This window comes from Trachemys scripta, chromosome 3 (genome assembly GCF_013100865.1).
Source record: "Trachemys scripta elegans isolate TJP31775 chromosome 3, CAS_Tse_1.0, whole genome shotgun sequence".
In the NCBI taxonomy this organism is placed as follows: domain Eukaryota; kingdom Metazoa; phylum Chordata; order Testudines; family Emydidae; genus Trachemys; species Trachemys scripta.
In genome coordinates, this window is record NC_048300.1 from 25,476,134 (window position 1) to 25,495,736 (window position 19,603).

Here is a 19,603-nt window from a genome sequence, read left to right on the forward strand (position 1 = left end):
ACAACAAGGAGTCTGGTGGCACCTTAAAGACTAACAGATTTATTTGGGCATAAGCTTTCGTGAGGTTTTTACTCACGAAAGCTTATGCCCAAATAAATCTGTTAGTCTTTAAGGTGCCACCAGACTCCTTGTTGTTTTTGTAGATACAGACTAACACGGCTACCCCCTGATACTTGCTAAAGAGACATTTTTGAAATATGCTGCTGGTTCTTTTGCTATCTCAGGGTTTTCTTCTTGAGCATCTTGTATAGTTTTAGCTCTTCTACCACCAAAAGAAAAGTGGATCAAAGCAATGCTATGAAAAGATATTTACCATTTTGAGCCACTCACATGATTTTAGCAGCCTTAGCGAGGTTGCATTGTGATTAACTCTTTTACATCAAATTGACCCGGGCTTAAATTCCAGATTTTTCACAGTGTATGTGTTAGGCAGGAGTTTGCAGAATCACTTTGAGTGGCGAGGAGATGAAAAGTTCTAGAGTAGTTTTGGCAAATGCACCACCACAAAACTGTTCTGACTTTTGATGAAATTGAGAGCAATATGATGATGCACAGAGAAGAGAAAAAGGTGCTTTTTTCCTCTACAGTTCTCAGAGGGTGGACCCCCAGCTCCCGAAGAGTCTCTGTTATAATAAATTTCTTTGACTGAGGGCGTGGGAGGGCTAGGTGGCAACCCCTTTGACACCCATTAATGCTGCATTTAGCTTGGCTATATGGATCACTGCAAAGGGGGGCATGAAGAGTTTCCCTTCCTGCTGCTTCTGCACCCACCAGGTGTGAGAATCCTTCTAGATTTCCAGTTCACATCCTAAAACATATGTTTTAAAGCCCAGAATGGGACATCTAAAAACTTTATTTGTGGGGGACAGAGAGAAGCTAACTTTGCACTTGGAGAATTCTACCATAGTTACACCTGCATAACTACACCTCTAGCTTTTGTAAACAGAATTTATTCCTTACTTCTTTAATTTTGCTAGTGAATACAAATGAACAGTAGTGTTGATTCTCTTTGTTGACTGATGCATATAGTGCGGTTCCTTCATATAGATATTGGTAACAGGCATCTTAGAAATAGCTAGGATAGATAGTACTGAATATTATAGGTTCATAGATTATAAGTAGGGCCCTACCAAATTCAAGGCCATGAAAAACATGTCACGGACTATGAAATCTGGTCTCTCCCTCCCCCCCCACCCCGAAATCTGGTCTTTTGTGTGCTTTTACCCTATAATATGCAGATTTCATGGAGGAGACCAGCATTTCTCAAATTGGGGGTCCTCACCCAAAAGGGCCTTGTAGTTTCCAGCTGCCCAGCTCTGAAGGCAAAGCCACCACCACCAGCAGTGCAGAAGTAGACAGCATGGTATGGTATTGCCACCTGTATTTCTAGGCTGCTGCCTGCAAAGCTGGGCCCTCAGTCAGCACCCGCCTCTCTCTGGCCGCCCAGCTCTGAAGGCAGCAGCGCAGAAGTAAGGGTGGCAATACTGCAACCTGCCCCCTCCCTAAAATAACCAGGTGGCCCCCCCTCCTCCTGCAACTCTGTTGAGTCAGGACCCCCAAATTGAGAAACATTAGTCTCCCCTGTGAAATCTGTATATTGTAGGGTAAAAGCAGACAAAAGACCAGATGTCACGCTCTGTGACGCATTTTTCATTGGTGTGAATTTGGTAGGACCCTAATTGTAATAATCTACTCTGACCTCCTGCATAACACACATTAGTAACATTCTATTGGGTAAGATACTTTAGCACTACTATCCATTATTTACAAAATGTCACTCTGGAGCTAGTTTTCATGGCTTTATGGCATTGTTACTAGAACCAGTTTTAATAAAAACAATAAAAAATACTTCTTGTGTTTTCCCATAATTTTGCAACCCAAAACAGCAGTGATATCATTTTATTAATGTCATTTTCAATGTTTGGACAGTTTATGAGCATAGTTTTAAGCCTAGTGCAAACAAATGTGCTTGTTGAATGTATAAACAGGAGTCACTTGTGTTTCATATAGCAAACAGTAATAACTGAAGAAAAGGCACATTACTTTAATTTAGAGCTTAGGTAAATGTTGTGATACTGGTGTAAGAGAGATATATACTTATTTCTTTCTCAGTTCCTATCATCCTTGCCATAAACAAATGTGACAAACCTGAAGCTGATCCTGAAAGAGTGAAGAAAGAATTGCTGGCTCATGATGTGGTTTGTGAAGAGTATGGGGGTGATGTTCAGGCTGTACATATGTCTGCACTTAAGGTAAAATTTTGGTGGATGAATGGTCATGTTCGGGGAATTCTGCCAGGTGGAATACAGACCATGCTTTGATTTGACACTTGGAAAATACAAGTTTTGAGTTGGGGCCTACTCCTTGAGTATGCTGAGTACCCTGAACTCCCAATGGAGTCAGTTGGAACCAAGAGCTCTCAGTTTCTTGCAGGTTCAGGCCTTTAGTGAGCAAGAGACCAGCAGTAGAATTACAGACTTCCAGTTACCCACTAACAAAAATCAGAGGCATTTGTTCCAGACTTCTGTCACTTACTCATATTAGCACTTTAAGTAAAAGGCATACAGAGGAGTTAGTGCTGAAGTTAGGCAGAAAGGAATATTTCAAAACCAAGTATAAACCTTCATAATACAAGTTTGGACATTGGGGAACAGTTGGCAGGAGAGAGCAAGTCTCATAAATCTGTTTCCTCTAGACAACTGGTAGTTAATTACTATAATCTGAAATCCTAGTTCTTCTTCGAGTGATTGCTCCTGTGTATTCCACAATAGGTGGGCGTGCTCGCCACGTGCACCGGTGCCAGAAGTTTTTCCTTTAGCAGTACCCGTAGTGGGGAGCACCACTGCGACCCCTAGAGTGGTGCCGCTGTAGCGCACTATAAGGGGAGCTGCACTCTCCCCCCACCCTCAGTTCCTTCTTGCCGCCAGTGAAGATAGTCGGAACTTGTGCTCCAGCTTCGCTGCAGCCTTCTCTTCTCTAGTGGTACCGTTCATCAGATCGTTTTCTCAGCATTGGCTTGGACCCGGGGCATGCCCCGTGCTCCAGGCTTCAAGTCGTGCGACTCGTGACGCCGCTCTATGCCCAGGAGCGACCCCCACGCTAAGTGTCTTCGCTGCCTGGGTGAGACTCATGTTAGCGACCATTGTAAAATCTGTAGGTCGTTCAAACCAAGGACTAAAAAGGAGAGGGACTTCAGACTCAGAGCTCTCCTGATGGAGTTGGCGTTGGCTCCGACCCCGGTGCGCAGATCGGACTCGGATGCCGGCCGCCGCATCGTCAGTACGCAGCGAGGCCCCTTCGACCAGCAGGCGCCGCTCTCCTGCCAAAAAGCAGGGGAAGAGCTCAGCCTCGCAACGATGCCGCGACAAGGATAAGGGGGAGGCTGGTCCCACGCAGGGCAGCCCTCAGTTCCCCCCAGGCTTAAGACTTCCAACTCGAGTGGAGCGGAGCAGCCCGGTGCAGTCGACCCAGACGTCCCAGGTACGGATGCTGTCGACGCCGGAGGCAGTGCAGGTGGCAAAGGACATTATGTCTTTGCCCATGCCAAGCTCGCAGCTAGTACGACCCCCAGGTCTCGGGATAAGCCCCCCTTAGGGGACCGTCCGGCTTCTTCGGTGAGCAGTGGCTCTTGCTCCAAAGATCACTCTCCGCACCGCTTGATGCACAGCGGCCGCTCGTCAAGCGACACCCGGCCGCCATCGACGCCTCCCAGACCCTCTGTCCCGCTGCCGAGACGGGAACCGTGGGCCCCTCCTGCCCCACCCGCCAATTAGCGCAGGCACCAGGAGAGGCACCGGGATCGCTCCCTGGCCCGACGTGAGTACCGGAGCAGATCTTGACGTGACAGGTGGCGTCGTTCGCGCTCCAGCTCCTGTTCGACCAGATGCCACAGCAGAGGCTCCCCGCATGGTACCTCGGTGTCGAGGTACCTCGGCGTCAAGGCACCGTGCTTCGTGGCGTCGTCACGGCTACCGAAGCAGCTTGTCCAGAGGGTACCGTTCCTCGTCTTCGAGGTCCAGATCACGAGGGAGATGCCACCACAGGCACCGCTCCCGCGGCACCGAGCGCTCTTCAACCACCTTGGCCTCGGTCCCCTTCCCATCCTCGGGCCGTGTGGCCCCGCCGGGACTCGTTGTACCTCCCGGTACCCAGCAAGCCCAAGGCTACGGAACCCTGTGGCAGGGATAGTGGTGCCAGTGGGTGCTGTGGCAGCAGGTACCGAACCAGCCCGGGGCCTGTTCGGTCGCCAGAACGTCCCAAGCTCCATCGGCCTCGACGGGCCAAGACTCGGCAAAACCCGTGTCAGGACTCCGACCTGGGTCTCGACGCCCTGCACCCGTCCACACAATGAACCTATTTAGTTCGACATAGAAGTCTCTTTAATTCGATTTCTGTACTCCTCCCCGACGAGGGGAGTAGTGCTAAATTCGACATGGCCATGTCGAATTAAGGTAGGTGTGGATGGAATTCGACGCTAATAGCTCGGGGAGCTATCCCACAGTGCACCACTCTGTTGATGCTCTGGACAGCAGTCCGAGCTCGGATGCTCTGACCAGCCACACAGGAAAAGCCCCGGGAAAATTTGAATTCCTTTTCCTGTCTGGCCAGTTTGAATCTCATTTCCTGTTTGGACATCGTGGTGAGCTCAGCAGCACAGGCAACGATGCAGAGCTCTCCAGCAGAGGTGACCATGCAGTCGCTGAATAGAAAGAGTCTTGGATCTGATTGCTGTGTGGGGCGATGAGTCCGTGCTTTCGGAGCTGCGATCGGAAAAAACGGAATGTGAAGATCTAAGAGAAGATCTCCAAAGCCATGACGGAGAGAGGATACAGCCGGGATGCAATGCAGTGCCGCGTGAAAATCAAGGAGCTGAGACAAGGGTACCAGAAGACCAAAGAGTCAAACGGACACTCCGGATCCCAGCCCCAGACATGCTGTTTCTACGAGGCACTGCATTCCATTCTAGAAGCGGCCGCCACCACTACCCCACCACTGACCGTGGACTCTGAGGATGGGATATTGTCGACGGCCGCTTCCACGGAGATGTTAGCGGACGGGGAAGATGAGGAAGGAGATGAGGAGGACGAGACAGTCGACAGCGCTTACAACGCTGATTTCCATGACAGCCAGGATCTCTTCATCACCCTCACGGAGATCCCCTACCAACCCTCCCCAGGCGTTAACCTGGACCCTGAATCAGGGGAAGGATCAGTCGGTAAGTATTTTAAACATGTAAACATTTATTTTGAACCGAACAGGAATATTAACAATGGGTTTTTCATGATTAGTTTGCCTTAGGCGCTCTACTTTTTAGTCCTTGCCAGTGCAGCTACTGGAAAATAAGGTCTATATGTCCGGGGATAGAGCTGAAATTCTCATGGGACATCTCCACGAAGCTCTCCTGGAGGTAATTGGAAAGCCTTTGCATGAGGTTCCTGGGGAGAGCGGCCTTATTGCGTCCTCCGTGGTAGGAAACTTTTCCGCGCCAGGCTATCATCAAGTACTCTGGGATCATTGCCTCGCAGAGCATGGCCGCATACGGCCCTGGTTTTTGCTGGCATTCACGCAGCATGCGGTCTTTCTCTGTGTCAGAAATCCTCATCAGAGTGATGTCGCTCATGGTGACCTGCTTTGAATTAGGGGAATGTTAGTATTGGGAAAAGGAGGGGTGGCAGGCTCTGTTGAAACAACCAGTCCACCACTGCGGACAGCTCTAGGAGCAGGAGCCTGTCATTCCTCGAGTTTAGAAGCGTTCTTTCCATCACTACGCCCGCTCCCCACCACAGTCTGCGTCCCAGTTTCAACACTTTACCGCGAAATCCGTAATAAAGAAAACGGTGTTAATTAACAAAGTTCCATTTATTTTATTTTTAAACGTGTGTTGGAAGGAGGGCAATGGAGGGAACGGGGTATGTAACTGCAGAGGATAGTCAACATTAAGTGGGTAAAGAAACGGGGGCAGGTTCAGCTTCTCTTTAAACAAACTTAATAGTCACAGGTTACCCTGCTCACTGAGGAACCTAGCTTTCAGAGCCTCCCAGATGCACAGCGCATCCCGCTGGGCTCTTCTAATTGCACGGCTGTCTGGCTGGGCGTAATCAGCAGCCAGGCTATTTGCCTCAACCTCCCACCCCGCCATAAAGGTCTCCCCCTTGCTCTCAGAGATTGTGGAGCACACAGCAAGCTGCAATAACAATGGGGATATTGGTTTTGCTGAGATCAGAGCGAGTCAGTAAGCTTCTCCATCTCACCTTGAGACGTCCAAAAGCACACTCCACCACCATTCTGCACTTGCTCAGACGGTAGTTGAGTTCTTTTTCAGTGTCCAGGGCGCTTGTATAGGGCTTCATGAGCCAGGGCATTAGCAGGTAGGCAGGGTCCCCGAGGATCACTATAGGCATGTCCACATTCCCAACAGTTACTTTGTGGTCCGGGAAGTAAATACCTTCCTGCAGCCGTCTAAACAGACCAGAGTTCCTGAAAACACGAGCGTCATGAACCTTGCCCGGCCGTCCAATGTTGATGTTTGTAAAACGTCCCCTATGGTCCACCAGTGCTTGCAGCACCATTGAAAAGTAGCCCTTTCGGTTAATGTACTGGCTGGCCTGGTGCTCCGGTCCCAGGATAGGGATGTGAGTTCCATCTATAGCCCCACCGCAGTTTGGGAATCCCATCGCGGCGAAGCCATCTATGATGACCTGCACGTTTCCCAGGGTCACTACCTTTGATAGCAGTAGCTCAATGATTGCGTTGGCTACTTGCATCACAGCAACCCCCACGGCAGATTTGCCCACGCCAAAGTGGTTCGCGACTGACCGGTAGCTGTCTGGCGTTGCAAGCTTCCAGAGGGCTATGGCCACTCGCTTCTGGACAGTCAGGGCTGCTCACATCCGGGTGTCCTTGCGCTTCAGGGCAGGGGACAGCAACTCACAAAGTTCTAGGAAAGTTCCCTTACGCATCCGAAAGTTTCGCAGCCACTGTGATTCATCCCAGACCTGCAGCACTATGCGATCCCACCAGTCTGTGCTTGTTTCCTGGGCCCAGAATCGCCGTTCCACAGCATCAACATGACCCATTGCCACCATGATGTTCACGGCACGGGGTCCCGTGCTTTGTGAGAGGTCTGTGCCCCTCTCAGACTTAATGTCCTCACCGCGCTGCTGTAGCCTCCTCGCCCGATTTCTCAGCATCTGACTCTGAAAAAGGTGGATGATAAGGTGCGAGGTGTTGACAACGGCCATAACTGCAGCGATGGTCGCAGCGGGCTCCATGCTCGCAGTGCTGTGGCATCCGCACTGTCACTCGCCAGAAAAGTGCGCGAAGTGATTGTCCGCCGGCGCTTTCAGGGAGGGAGGGCGGGAGTGACAGTTGAATGACGACAGTTACCCAAAACCACCCTCGACACATTTTTTGCCCCAGCAGGCACTGGGGGCTCGACCCAGAATTCCAATGGGCAGCGGGGATTGCGGGAACTGTGGGATAGCTGCCCACAGTGCACCGCTTCCAATGTCAACGCTTGCCCCGTTAGTGTGGACTCACAAAGTCGAATTACTGTCCTTAGTGTGGATACACACGTTCGACTTTGTAATATCGAATTTGTGGAACCGATTTTAAGTAAAATCGAACTACTCTCGTAGTGTAGACATACCCTTAGGCCATGACCATGTATTACTTCAATGACCCTCTGCACAGGTGCAGAGGCCTGGTCTATTGGATCGCATTGTGGAATTGGAAACTATGGATCATGTGTATTGGACAGATGTTGGTACTGAAAATTCATCCTCTGATCCTATTGGAATTATCTGCCTCCTTAATTCTTAACTGTGGAAAAATTGGAAAGAGTCCAACGGAGGGCAACAAAAATGATTAGAGTCTGGAGCACATGACTTATGAGGAAAGGCTGAGGGAACTGGGATTGTTTAGTCTCCAGAAGAGAAAAATGAGGCGGGATTTGATAGCAGCCTTCAACTACCTGAAGGGGGGTTCCAAAGAGGATGGAGCTCGGCTGTTCTCAGTGGTGGCAGATGACAGAACAAGGAGCAATGGTCTCAAGTTGCAGTGGGGGAGGTCCAGGTTGGATATTAGGAAAAACTATTTCACTAGGAGGGTGATGAAGCACTGGAATGTGTTACCTAGGGAGGTGGTGGAGTCTCCTTCCTTGGAGGTTTTTAAGGCCCGGCTTGACAAAGCCCTGGCTGGGATGATTTAGTTGGGAATTGGTCCTGCTTTGAGCAGGGGGTTGGACTAGATGACCTCCTGAGGTCCCTTCCAACCCTGATATTCTATGATTCTATGTTGTTTGGTACAGGGTGACAACCTGATGGCTTTAGCAGAGGCAACTGTTGCTCTAGCAGAGGTGTTGGAACTGAAGGCAGACTCCACAGGCCTAGTAGAGGGAACCATAATAGAATCTCGCACAGATCAAGGAAGAGGGTAGGTCAGCTAATCATCTGTCTTCCTTTCAACTTTAATTAATGTTTCTGTAAAGTTTATTTCAGTTGACTTGGTTAAAGAGTCACTGTCTAGGTGGTTTCCAAAATGTAGGTTTTAATTGGGGGGGGGGGGGAGGAAGGGGAGAATAAATTATAAAACTCTAATATTTTTAAATGAAAAAAAAGATTGTTGTTTGGGTTTAACAGTTCCTCAGCAATGTTTGCAATCCAAATGTTGCAGTATTTATTGCCTTACTGCATGGGAACCAGAAAATGAATAGTTAGAAACTGACTGGGCTGTTTTATTTTTCAGTGGAACAAAGTGTTGTATAAGCAGACAGCATAAATGGTAAAACATAAACTAAACTTATTTAAATAAAATATTAAAACACAGATTTTTTTAAAAAATCCATGAATATCAATCTGACAATTTTTTAACCTATGTAGTTTACTTACTATAAAATAGAAAACTTTTTATGAACCATCCACTAAAAAGTGTCTCTTTGTTCTTTAAAATGGTGATATTTAAAGGGTACCTGGAAAAGAAAGAAATCAATTTTTTTTATATATATTTTTTTAAATATAAAGGGAGCCTGGAAGGTTTCTTTTCAACAAATTCTGTTTGATGTTTATTACCTTAGAAATATAAGCAATGTGTCTGTTACTTCCTGGATTTTTTGGAGGACTGTTTGGTATCACGTATTTTGTGAGTTTTCTCAGTGCCTAAAGGAAGAGGAGGAGATTGCTGAATTTTTAACATCTTTATACATCTAAAGATACTAAAAAGGATACAGCCCATTTTTTTCCTTTGCAAGTCTCCTTTAAAACTTCCTCTGCATGGTGGTGAAATGTTTAACAGATGTGTTCTGAGATCATAGCACATACTGTTCTATATTTGCTTTTTTCATCTTTACTTAAAGGCATGTCACTGTAAATATGATAGCAAACTTAATTTTGTCTGTCTTTCCCTTTCTCCTCCTCCTAGTCCAGTAACCACGGCCATAGTCCAGAGAGGAACTCTGAGAAAAGGATGTATTCTGGTTGCAGGTAAAAGCTGGGCAAAAGTGCGCCTGATGTTTGATGAGAATGGCAAAACAGTAGATGAAGCAACTCCCAGCATGCCGGTAGAAATTGTGGGCTGGAAGGAAGTCCCTTCAGCAGGAGCTGAAATCCTTGAAGTAGAATCTGAGGTACAGCAAGAATAACTTAATGCATAGCTAATACACTTGTATTGCGGTATGTAACATAGATAGAATTAAGTACAAAAATGGTAACGTTCATTGAAAATGAGCCATAGTAACTAAGGCTTGAATACAAAACCTGGGTACTAAATGTGGCCTGGAATAGGTTTTCCACAAAAGGATTGAAGAACCCAATGAAACACATAACCCTTATTCCCTCCCCTCCTCCAGCACTTCCACATTGATCTGCTCCACATTTAGCCAAAGAAAGTGATCTCTCAGTGAGATGGAAGTGTAACCTGTGGTCTCTTGTTTCCCTATGCCTCTGCTCGACTGTAGCTGGTGTCTGGGTGGCTTCTCTTTCAGTATTGCCTTGGCTGAGTGTCCAGGAATAATTACTAATTTCTTCCCAAATACCTCTCCAAGGACTTAGGTTGTCTCCTCTTCAGTAGCATATAATAATAATAACTTTAAAACATGACACAAAATAAACCAAAACTTAATGGGCTCATTATTCTTAATCTTAGAATTAATGAGACTCAAAATAAAACAAAGAAATTGGTGTGCATAACTTGTTTTAACTTAAACTCTGCCAAAGCTAATGCAGATAGGTACTGTTTGTGTCATTAGAGGGAACAAGCAGTATCATTTAAGACTCCAGCCTCTTCAAAGCTTCCTGTGTTTTCCCCCTGACCCTTTCGTAAGACCAAATGTCAGAAACCCACCCCTGATATCAGGTTTCTCACGTCAGCGTTCTCCTTGTGTCCTTGGAGTCCCTCAGATATACCTTTCCAGTGACTTTGATATCAAATAATCTGCAGAGAGGCTACAACAATCTTTTATGAATTGGCCATTGTATGTTTCCTAAATCCATTTAGGATTCTGTTTGTTGCTTTGGATAAATGGTTCTGGTGTCAGTTTTTTGGTGCCATGAAGTGAGGTGAGAGATTCCTAGGAGCAAAATAATGCAGTTTATTCCCCAGTAGTTTATGGAATGGTTATCATGCCCTTGTATGTTGGCTTGAGAACTTGTCTATGTTGGGCACCTCTCCTGTTGTCTTCTGTGACATGAGATGGTTTGTTTAGCTAGACTGTAAAATAATACTTAAAATTAAAAGCAAAACAAAGTTAAAATCAAGAAAGTGCTTGAATGGTGTTCATCAGATAATCATCTAGAAAAGTGTTTTAAGACCAAGCTGCCCAGTACTATATATTGATAAGTAACAGTGCTGTCTCTTCTGCCAAGCAAAGGGCACATGAAGTTGTTGACTGGAGAAACTATGCTGAACAACAGGAGAAAATCAAACAGGATATGGAAGTTATTGAAACAAAGCAAAAGGAACACAAAGATGCATACAAGAAAGAACGAGAGAGCCTATCCAATCTGACCTGGAGACAGAGAAAAGCAGCATTGTATAAAACCAACAAACATCTAATAGCTATGAGGTCTAAAGAGAGAGTGGAGAGTGACAGAAACGTGCTACTTGTAATTGTTAAAGGTGCTGTCATGTTCAGTTGACTTTGCAATTGTTTTAGTGCATATTTCCCAAGTCTAAATTTAAACCTATTGTAATTGTAGGTTTTTCTTTGAGTGAGTATCCACACAGATTCCACTCCTGGTGCGTGAGATCTGATTCTTGTGAATAACACTGTTGGGGTTTCACCTGTGCCCTTCTTTCTTCTTGTAGCTGAGGGTATAAAGGATGGGGTGGCCACAATGCACATTTTGTTCCTTACTGCCTGTGGCTGTGAGATGGCACCCTATAGTGTTCACATCCCTTGCCCTGAGCAAGTTAGCTGACATAGTTCTATTAGTTTATTTTTTGCTTAGATAAGTTTTCTTTGCCCGTTGACTTTTAAAAAACAAAAACCCCTTAGATTTAGAGTAGTGATAGGTTTTCTCTTCCTTTGTACAAGAGTCTTACTCCGTGTACACACCCCTCTCCCTTGTATAATGGCCACTTCCACCCCCCAGATAAGAACTTAAAATGACTGACTGCAGGTCACTAGGTTTTAAGGTCTGTCCCTCCTGTGACACAGGGATGCCATCACAGATGCTTCTGATGCTCCTGTGCCCTGGAGAGGACCTTGCTCCAGAGTGCTGCTCGATTGCCAAGTCCTTCTCCAAAAGGACTCAAATAATGAGGGAGGCAAAACAGAAACACGTCCTCTAGGAAAGGTCCATGCAAGCCTTATCAGATTTTGACAGACTTTTTAAGACACTCCAGATACAGGGCCTATCCCGGGGTAGGCAACCTATGGCATGCATGCCGAAGGCGGCATGCGAGCTGATTTTCAGTGGCACTCACACTGCCTGGGTCCAGTCCACCGGTCCGGGGGGTTCTGCATTTTAATTTAATTTTAAATGAAGCTTCTTAATCATTTTAAAAACCGTATTTACTTTACATACAACAATAGTTTAGTTATATAATATAGACTTATAGAAAGAGACTTTCTAAAAACGTTAAAATGTATTACTGGCACGCAAAACCTTAAATTAGAGTGAATAAATGAAGACTTGGCACACCACTTCTGAAAGGTTGTCAACCCCTGGCCTATCCCATGCTTTGAGTGCCCCAATGAGCTGAGATGCCACCCCAAGCTCCAGGGCAACTTGTCACTCGTAAGCTCTACTTGCCAACCATATTGGCAATATTTTCGGAAAAGGCTTTTAAGGAGTTCTCCCAGATACTTATTCCCCTTTCCAAAACAAGATGGAAAGTCTCCTGTAAGGCTCACTAGTATAAAAGCCTACAGGTGGAGTCCCATTTCAGTGCACCTACACCGAAACCCAAGCCAACACCAACAGTCTATTCTATTTCTATGTAGGTTCTTACACCGCACTCATCACCATAGTATCTGAGTGCCTTCAGTAGTGCATTAAGCAGTGTGACTAAAGTCTGTCCTCTGTTGTCTGTTAGAGCAGTGTTTTTCAAACTGTGGGTCGCGACCCAGTACTGGGTCGTGGCATTTAAGGCACTGGGTCGCCTTGCTCTGGTCAGCACCACCAACCGGGACTTTAATAGTCTTGTCGGTAGTGCTGCCCAGCTAAGGCAGGCTAGTGGCTACCTTCCAGCACCCCAAACCCCTCATCTCCAGCCCCACGCCAGAGCCTGCACCCCCAGCCCAGAGCCCTAACACCCTCCTGCATCCCAACCCTCTGCCCCAGCCCTGAGCCTCCCCCCAACCCGGAGCCCCTCCCACATCCTGAACCCCTCATTCCCAGCTCGGTTGGGTCGTGGGCATCAACAGTTTCCTTCAACTGGGTCACCAGAAAAAAAGTTTGAAAACTACTATGTTAGAGATCCTCTTCCCAGGGGGAGGTGTATGTCTTGTACTGGTAGACTTATTTTTTTTTTTTTTTTAAAGAAAAAAAAATATAGATGTTGCTATGTATTTGTATTTAATGCAGGTTAAAGAAATGCACCTTTCACTTGGAGCAAAAAGTGGTGAGGTTTGTGATGGTCCTTAATTTTGGGGGGAGTTCATTCCAGTCTGGGACTGACCTCAGAAAAAGTTCTGTCTCCTGCACAGATGAGTTTTACCCTTATTGTAGAGAGTTCTATTGTGCCAGAGAAGCAAAGTTGTTAACCACACACTTTATGCTGGAGGTTTAGGCCATGTTTTTGATATCCTGGGCCCAGGCCATGCAGCACCTTGAAGATAAGGACCAAAACCTTGAACTTGATGCTGTGTTCTATGGGAAGGCAGTGTAGAGAGCGGAGGACAGATCTGATGTGCTCTCAGTGGCCTGTGTTGCTGAGGAGACAGGAACTGCAACTAGAACAGAATCCTGCAGCATAAGTGCTGAAGGCTTCAGGTATCTTAGAATCATAGAATAGAATCATAGAATATTAGGGTTGGAAGAGACCTCAGGAGGTCATCTAGTCCAATCCCCTGCTCAAAGCAAGACCAACACCAACTAAATCATCCCAGCTTGGGTTTTGTCAAGCCGGGCCTTAAAAACCGCTAAGGATGGAGATTCCACCACCTCTCTAGGTAACCCATTCCAGTGCTTCACCACCCTCCTAGTGAAATAGTGTTTCCTAATACAGTAACTCCTCGCTGAACGTTGTAGTTATGTTCCCGAAAAATGCAACTTTAAGCGAAACAATGTTAAGCAAATCCAATTTCCCCATAAGAATTAATGTAAATGTTGGGGGATTAGGTTCCAGGGAACTTTCTTTGGCCAGACAAAAGACCTTTCTCTCTCTATATGTATGTATGTGTGCGTGCGTGCGTGTGTATTTTATTTATATATATACACACACACACACACACAGTATAAGTTTTAAACAAACAATACTGTACACAGCAATGATGATTTTGAAGCTTGGTTGAGGTGGTGAAGTCAGAGGGTGGGATATTTCCCAGGGAATGCCTTACAGCTAAATGATGAGCTAGCATTCGGCTGAGCCCTCAAGGGTTAACACGTTGTTGTTAATGTAGCCTCACACTCTACAAAGCAGCACGAATGGAGGGAGGGGAGACAGCATGGCAGAGAGAGACAGAGACACACCCTGTATGTGAGAGAGAGACGCATATTGCTCCTTTATGTATGCTGACCCCACTCGAAGTACGTTGCCTTTTTAAGTAGATCAGCAAGTTAAGATAGCAACTGCTGCTAGCAAGCGCCCTCCGTCCTGAGCCCTGTTGTGTCTCTCTCCGCCCCCCTTCTCTGTGGAGATAAGGTACAGGAGCTGGGGGAGGGGGACACCCTGACAGTACCCCTCTCCCCCGCCCTCTGCACAGCAAGCAGGAGGTTCCCAGGAGCAGCTCCAAGGCAGAGGGCAGAGCTGCACACGGCAGTGGGGGAAGGACAGCTGCACTGCCCAGCAATTGCTAGCCTGCTGGGTGGCTGCCACACGGGGAACTTAGGAGAGCAGGGAGCTGATATGGGGGCTGCCGGTCCACCCTGGTTCTAAGCCCCCACCACCTAGCTCCAACGGGCTGCTCTTTCTGCAAGCAGTGGACAAAGCAGGCAGCTGCCAAACAACATTATAAGGGAGCATTGCACAACTTTGAACAAGCATGTTCTCTAATTGATCAGCAACGAAACAACCCTAAGTGGGATGACTTTAAGTGAGGAGTTACTGTATCCAACCTAGATCTCCCCCACTGCAACTTGAGACCGTTGCTTCTTGTTTTGTCATCTGCCATCCCTGAGAAGAGCCTAGCTCCATCCTCTTTGGAACCCCCCTTCAGGTAGTTGAAGGTTGCTATCAAATCCCCCCTCACTCTTCTCTTCTGTAAATCATGTGTCCCAGCCCCCTAATCATTTTCGTTGCCCTCCACTGGACTCTCTCCATTTCGTCCACATCCCTTCTGTAGTGGGGGGGACCAAAACTGTATGCAACACTCCAGGTATGGTCTCACCAGTGCCAAATAGAGGGGAATAATCACTTTCCTTGATCTGCTGGCAATGCTCCTACTAATACAGCCCAATATGCCATTGGCTTTCTTGGCAATAAGGGCACACTGCTGACTCATATCCAGCTTCTCGTCCACTGTAACCCCTAGGTCCTTTTCTGCAGAACTGCTACTTAGCCCGTTGTTCCCCAGTCTGTAGCGGTGCATGAGTTTCTTCCATCCTAAGTGCAGGACTCTGCACTTGTCCTTGTTGAACCTCATCAGATTTCTTTTGACCCAATCCTCTAATTTGTCTAGGTCACTCTGGGCCCTATCCCTACCCTCCAGTGTATCTACCTCTCCCCCCATCTTAGTGTCATCTGTGAACTTGCTGAGGGTGCAATTCATCCCATCATCTGGATTATGAATAAAGATGTTGAACAAAACCGGCCCCAGGACTGACCCCGGTGCACTCCGTTGCCAACTAGATGTGGAGCCGTTGATCACTACCTGTTGAGCCCGATGATCTAGCCAGCTTTCTATCCACCTTATAGTCCATTCATCCAGCCCATACTTCTTTAACTTGCTGGCAAGAGTACTGTGGTAGACCATATCAAAAGCTTTGCTAAAGTCAAAGAATAACATGTCCACTACTTTCACCTCATCCACAGAGCCAGTTATCTCATCATAGAAGGCAACAACTGTACTGCCTCTGCTACCTACAGCAAGGCACCAACCACAGCACTGAAGCCCGTGGCACAGAGTACTTTGGTATGGTCCATTTTGGCACAGGGTATGCCCATATTGAGACCTATCCCTGTGGTATGTACTACCCACCTCCTTGGCACTGACTGAGGTATTGACTATAGTAGATGTAGGACTCTGTATCAGCTCTGATGCATGGCACGGAGACACCTTTCAGTGGGGCAGATGTTAGACTCTCCTTACAGAGAGGCTATGGGATGTCATTGCTAAATCAACCTCAGTGGTGATCCCAAGACAAGGCACAGCTGACAGAACTTCCCCTCTGCTGGAAAAGATAAATTTCTTTTCCTCTCAGAGCTCACCCAAAGTTTCTCTCTAAGGGAGTTTCCAACTTTCACATCAATCAGTTGATTCATCTCCCTGTGTTCTTCCCTTGTCTATTCCAGGTGAAATAAACCTCCATATATTTGAAGTCATCAGAGCATTGCTCTTTTATTTGGATAGGACCAATCCATTCCTGTGCACACCTGTTCTGGACTCTTTTTGGCATTCACTGAAAGGATTATATCATTGAGTGGGTCTTGACTATTTCAGGACTTGTTATGATTTGGCTAAGAAAGATCCCCCTGGACGTATTAAAACTGAAGCAGCCTCTGCAGCATATTTGATTAACATCTGCATAGGAAGCAACATGGAACTCAATCTATACATCTACCACGTGCTATTCCCTGGCACAAGTGCCCAGATTGGATGCTAGCTTTGGTATGGCAGTCCTGCAATCTGTATTAAAGTAGAACTCCTGCTGCCTAGCTACCGGTAAATGGGCAACTGTTTGTTAGTCACCAAGAGTGGTATCTGTGGACAATCACTTAAACAGTTACCCTACAATACCTGTGGTTCTTTGAGATGTGTTATCCACAGATTCCACACACACCCTTTCATCCCTGCTAATTGGAGACCTGCTCCTGAGATTCTTGTTGGTGAAGGAACTGAGATGTGCACCCCGCTTTTAATACACTTGGCTGCAGGGAGCAAGCGAGTGTTCAAGGCACAGGGGCAGCCGCAACAGACATTGCTATTCAAAAGAATCCAGTCTTGTGCATGTGGGCTGCATGCACCCCTAGAGTGGAATCTGTATGAAAATGTCTTAAATAACCACAGTTCTTACCAGAGTAAGAAAACACTCTGTTCCAGTCCTAAAATTAAGCACTGGCTTGTAATCTTTTGAGGAAGAACTTCCTGAAGGAAATGGTTGTTTATGAAAATTAACGTAAGCATAACTTAATGACTACAATAAATTTAAAGTATTGTGTTACTCTGAAAAGTTACTATGTAAGTATGGCATATTCTTACTCAGAAGAACTGCTTCCTGGGTCTACTCAGAGGCTATCTGCTTACTTTGTTAAGAAATGTATTTTTACTACTGTCAGCCCTGGCGAACCAGCAACTATGGGCTTGTCTTCTGGTTCATACCTTAGCAACAGAATTGCTAACTAAAGCACTGATCCTGCAAAGACTTAAGCAGGTGAGTAACTTTGAGGAATCCTACTGAAACTGTGTGTGTAAACACATAACTCACATGCTCAAGTATTTGCAGGATCGAGCCCTAAATTCCAGTGGCAGGACTATCTGTGTAGACTCAGTCTGCAAAAATGCCATCAGTTATATCAACTCAACTCCATTGGCAATAGTGTTCCATTGGTAGAGCTGAGGCCATGCAGAATCTTTATTGATGATGATGCAAGAGCCAGGAAGAACCCAGCTTGACTTTAATATCCCAGGCTGAATATGCAGGGCTCACGGTATTTGTAAAACTAAGCAAACTTGATCTGAAAATCATTGAGACGTAACAAACATTGACCCCCCTCCTTTCCCCAATGATGTTGCGTTCCGTCACTTTTCAGAATAGAACACCACACTTTCAAGTTTGTGCAGTATGTTCAGCAGTCTCTTCTGTGTGCTAAAAAGAATAATGCACCAGATATTTTTTGTTGATATTGTACAATCTAGAATTCCCATGTAGCAGCATTTGTCTTTTGTTTGTTATAATTTTGATACTTGTTTATTCTGATTTTACAATGCCTAGTAATAGAACATTTGATCTATTTAGGTGATGTACACGGTTCCACTGAGGCCATTCTAAACATTCTGGACAGCTATAATGCCGACGATGAATGTGAATTGGATGTGATCCATTTTGGAGTAGGGGATGTCAGTGAAAATGACATAAATCTTGCTGAAACATTTAAGGGTAAAGTATAAATTTAGACAGTGATCTTACAATCCGTATGAAATCCTTTATTTTTATGTTTCATACACATTTACATTGATTGTATTGCTAATTAATTATTACACAGGGAAACAAAAACTGAAAGCACAGCTACCCTGTTCATTTGATAAAAAATGGTTTACTTTCACAGAAAAATAAATACTAGTATCTGTGCAAAGAGGTATCCTGCTAGAAATCTAGTGAAAATGCAAGTAATGTAGAGAAAGGTATACACAATACTATATTGTCTATAATGTGGTAGACAATACCTGCGAACTTGTGTGTTGGAGACAGTGCTCTAGATTTGAGCCCTTATTCTGGTTGCCTTACGCTGCTTCAGCAGTGGAAAGCAGACAGAAAAATGGCTTAACCAGATCCCAGAGGATTTTTTTGTGCAGGGGAGTCCTGGTGTGGGAGGGGGTTGGCCAGCATTGTGGTTCCTGTTGTAACCTCCCCCTAGCCCAGGAGACATGGCTGCAGTGCCTCTATGCCTGTTAGATCCCCAGTTGCTGGAACTGCCCTGGGCCATAGCTGGGAGAAATTAGAACCTCCTTCAGACTGCTCTGATTTATGCTGGAGACCAAGATAAGGAGCTGGCCTTTTCTGGACCCAAGATAAGTAGCTCCCTTTCAATTCTGCTCCTTTATATAGCATATTGCTCAGCCAGATCACAGGATCTGACTAGCTATCTATCTGCTTTGTTACATCTGATTGTAGCATCTAGGAATTTAGAGAGACAAAGTGGGTGAGGTAATATCTTTAACTGGACCATCTTCTGTTGGGGAGAGAGACAAGCTTTTGAGCCACATAGAGCTCTTTTTCAAAGATGGTCCAATTTAAGATGTTACCTCATCCATCTTGTCTCTAATATCCTGGGACTGACATGGCTACAACTACACTGATCTAGGGACAGTATTTTGTGGGGGTTTCCATTGAAGCAACTCTTCTTAAAGTAAGAGCATTGTTGGAGGTGCTTAGTGTACATGCAGTGATCTCTGATTTTAAAAACGGATGGAAAAGTTAAAATGGGGAAACTATAAAATTTCCTTTTTGCTATCAGTAATGTTGCTTTTACTAGCGCTCAATTTCAGGATATCTTGACTCCTGATTCTAAAAAGTGTTTTTTAAAAAAGGAAGAGAAAAGAGGATTATAATTTACATTAGTAAATGTGAAAATCTCAACCCAAGTAAAGCAAACACTTTTCAGTTGTTAAGTACAGACTGTGCTAAGAATAAAATATTACATGAATATTCCAGGATAGCCTGTGCAAGCTCATCTCCAAACGTTTTCACTTACTGCTTGAAAAACAAAGAAGTTCCTGTACCTGGAGTGTTTATATTTAATAATCAGCTATGGTGGTTTTATCTGTCAGGTGTCATATATGGATTCAATGTGAATGCAAACAAATCTATTCAGCAGCTGGCTGCTAAAAAGGGAATAAAGATTAAATTTCACAATATTATCTACCATCTTATTGACGATTTGAAAGATGAGTTGAGCAGCAAATTGCCCCCATCTGTAGAAGAACATATAATAGGTAAGTTTTCACTGGAAAAGGTAAATATTGCCTTGAAAAACTAGACCTTTCTTGTGGGGTAGGGAAAATATTTTGCTGCTCTGGGGTGGGCCTTGATTTAAAATGGTATGTTGAGGAAATACACAAATC

At 45.6% G+C, this 19,603-nt stretch overlaps 1 protein-coding gene across 1 annotated transcript in view; it reads left to right on the plus strand.

Moving 5' to 3' along the window:
• The window catches only part of MTIF2 (mitochondrial translational initiation factor 2), a gene marked incomplete in the record, with an annotated part of 44,844 nt that overhangs the window by 17,572 nt on the left and 7,669 nt on the right, over positions 1–19,603 (plus strand). The window contains 6 exon segments of the mRNA XM_034764308.1: positions 2,113–2,252; positions 8,309–8,433; positions 9,418–9,622; positions 10,860–11,112; positions 17,778–17,918; positions 19,310–19,474. Of these exon segments, the coding sequence (XP_034620199.1) occupies positions 2,113–2,252; positions 8,309–8,433; positions 9,418–9,622; positions 10,860–11,112; positions 17,778–17,918; positions 19,310–19,474 (1,029 nt within the window).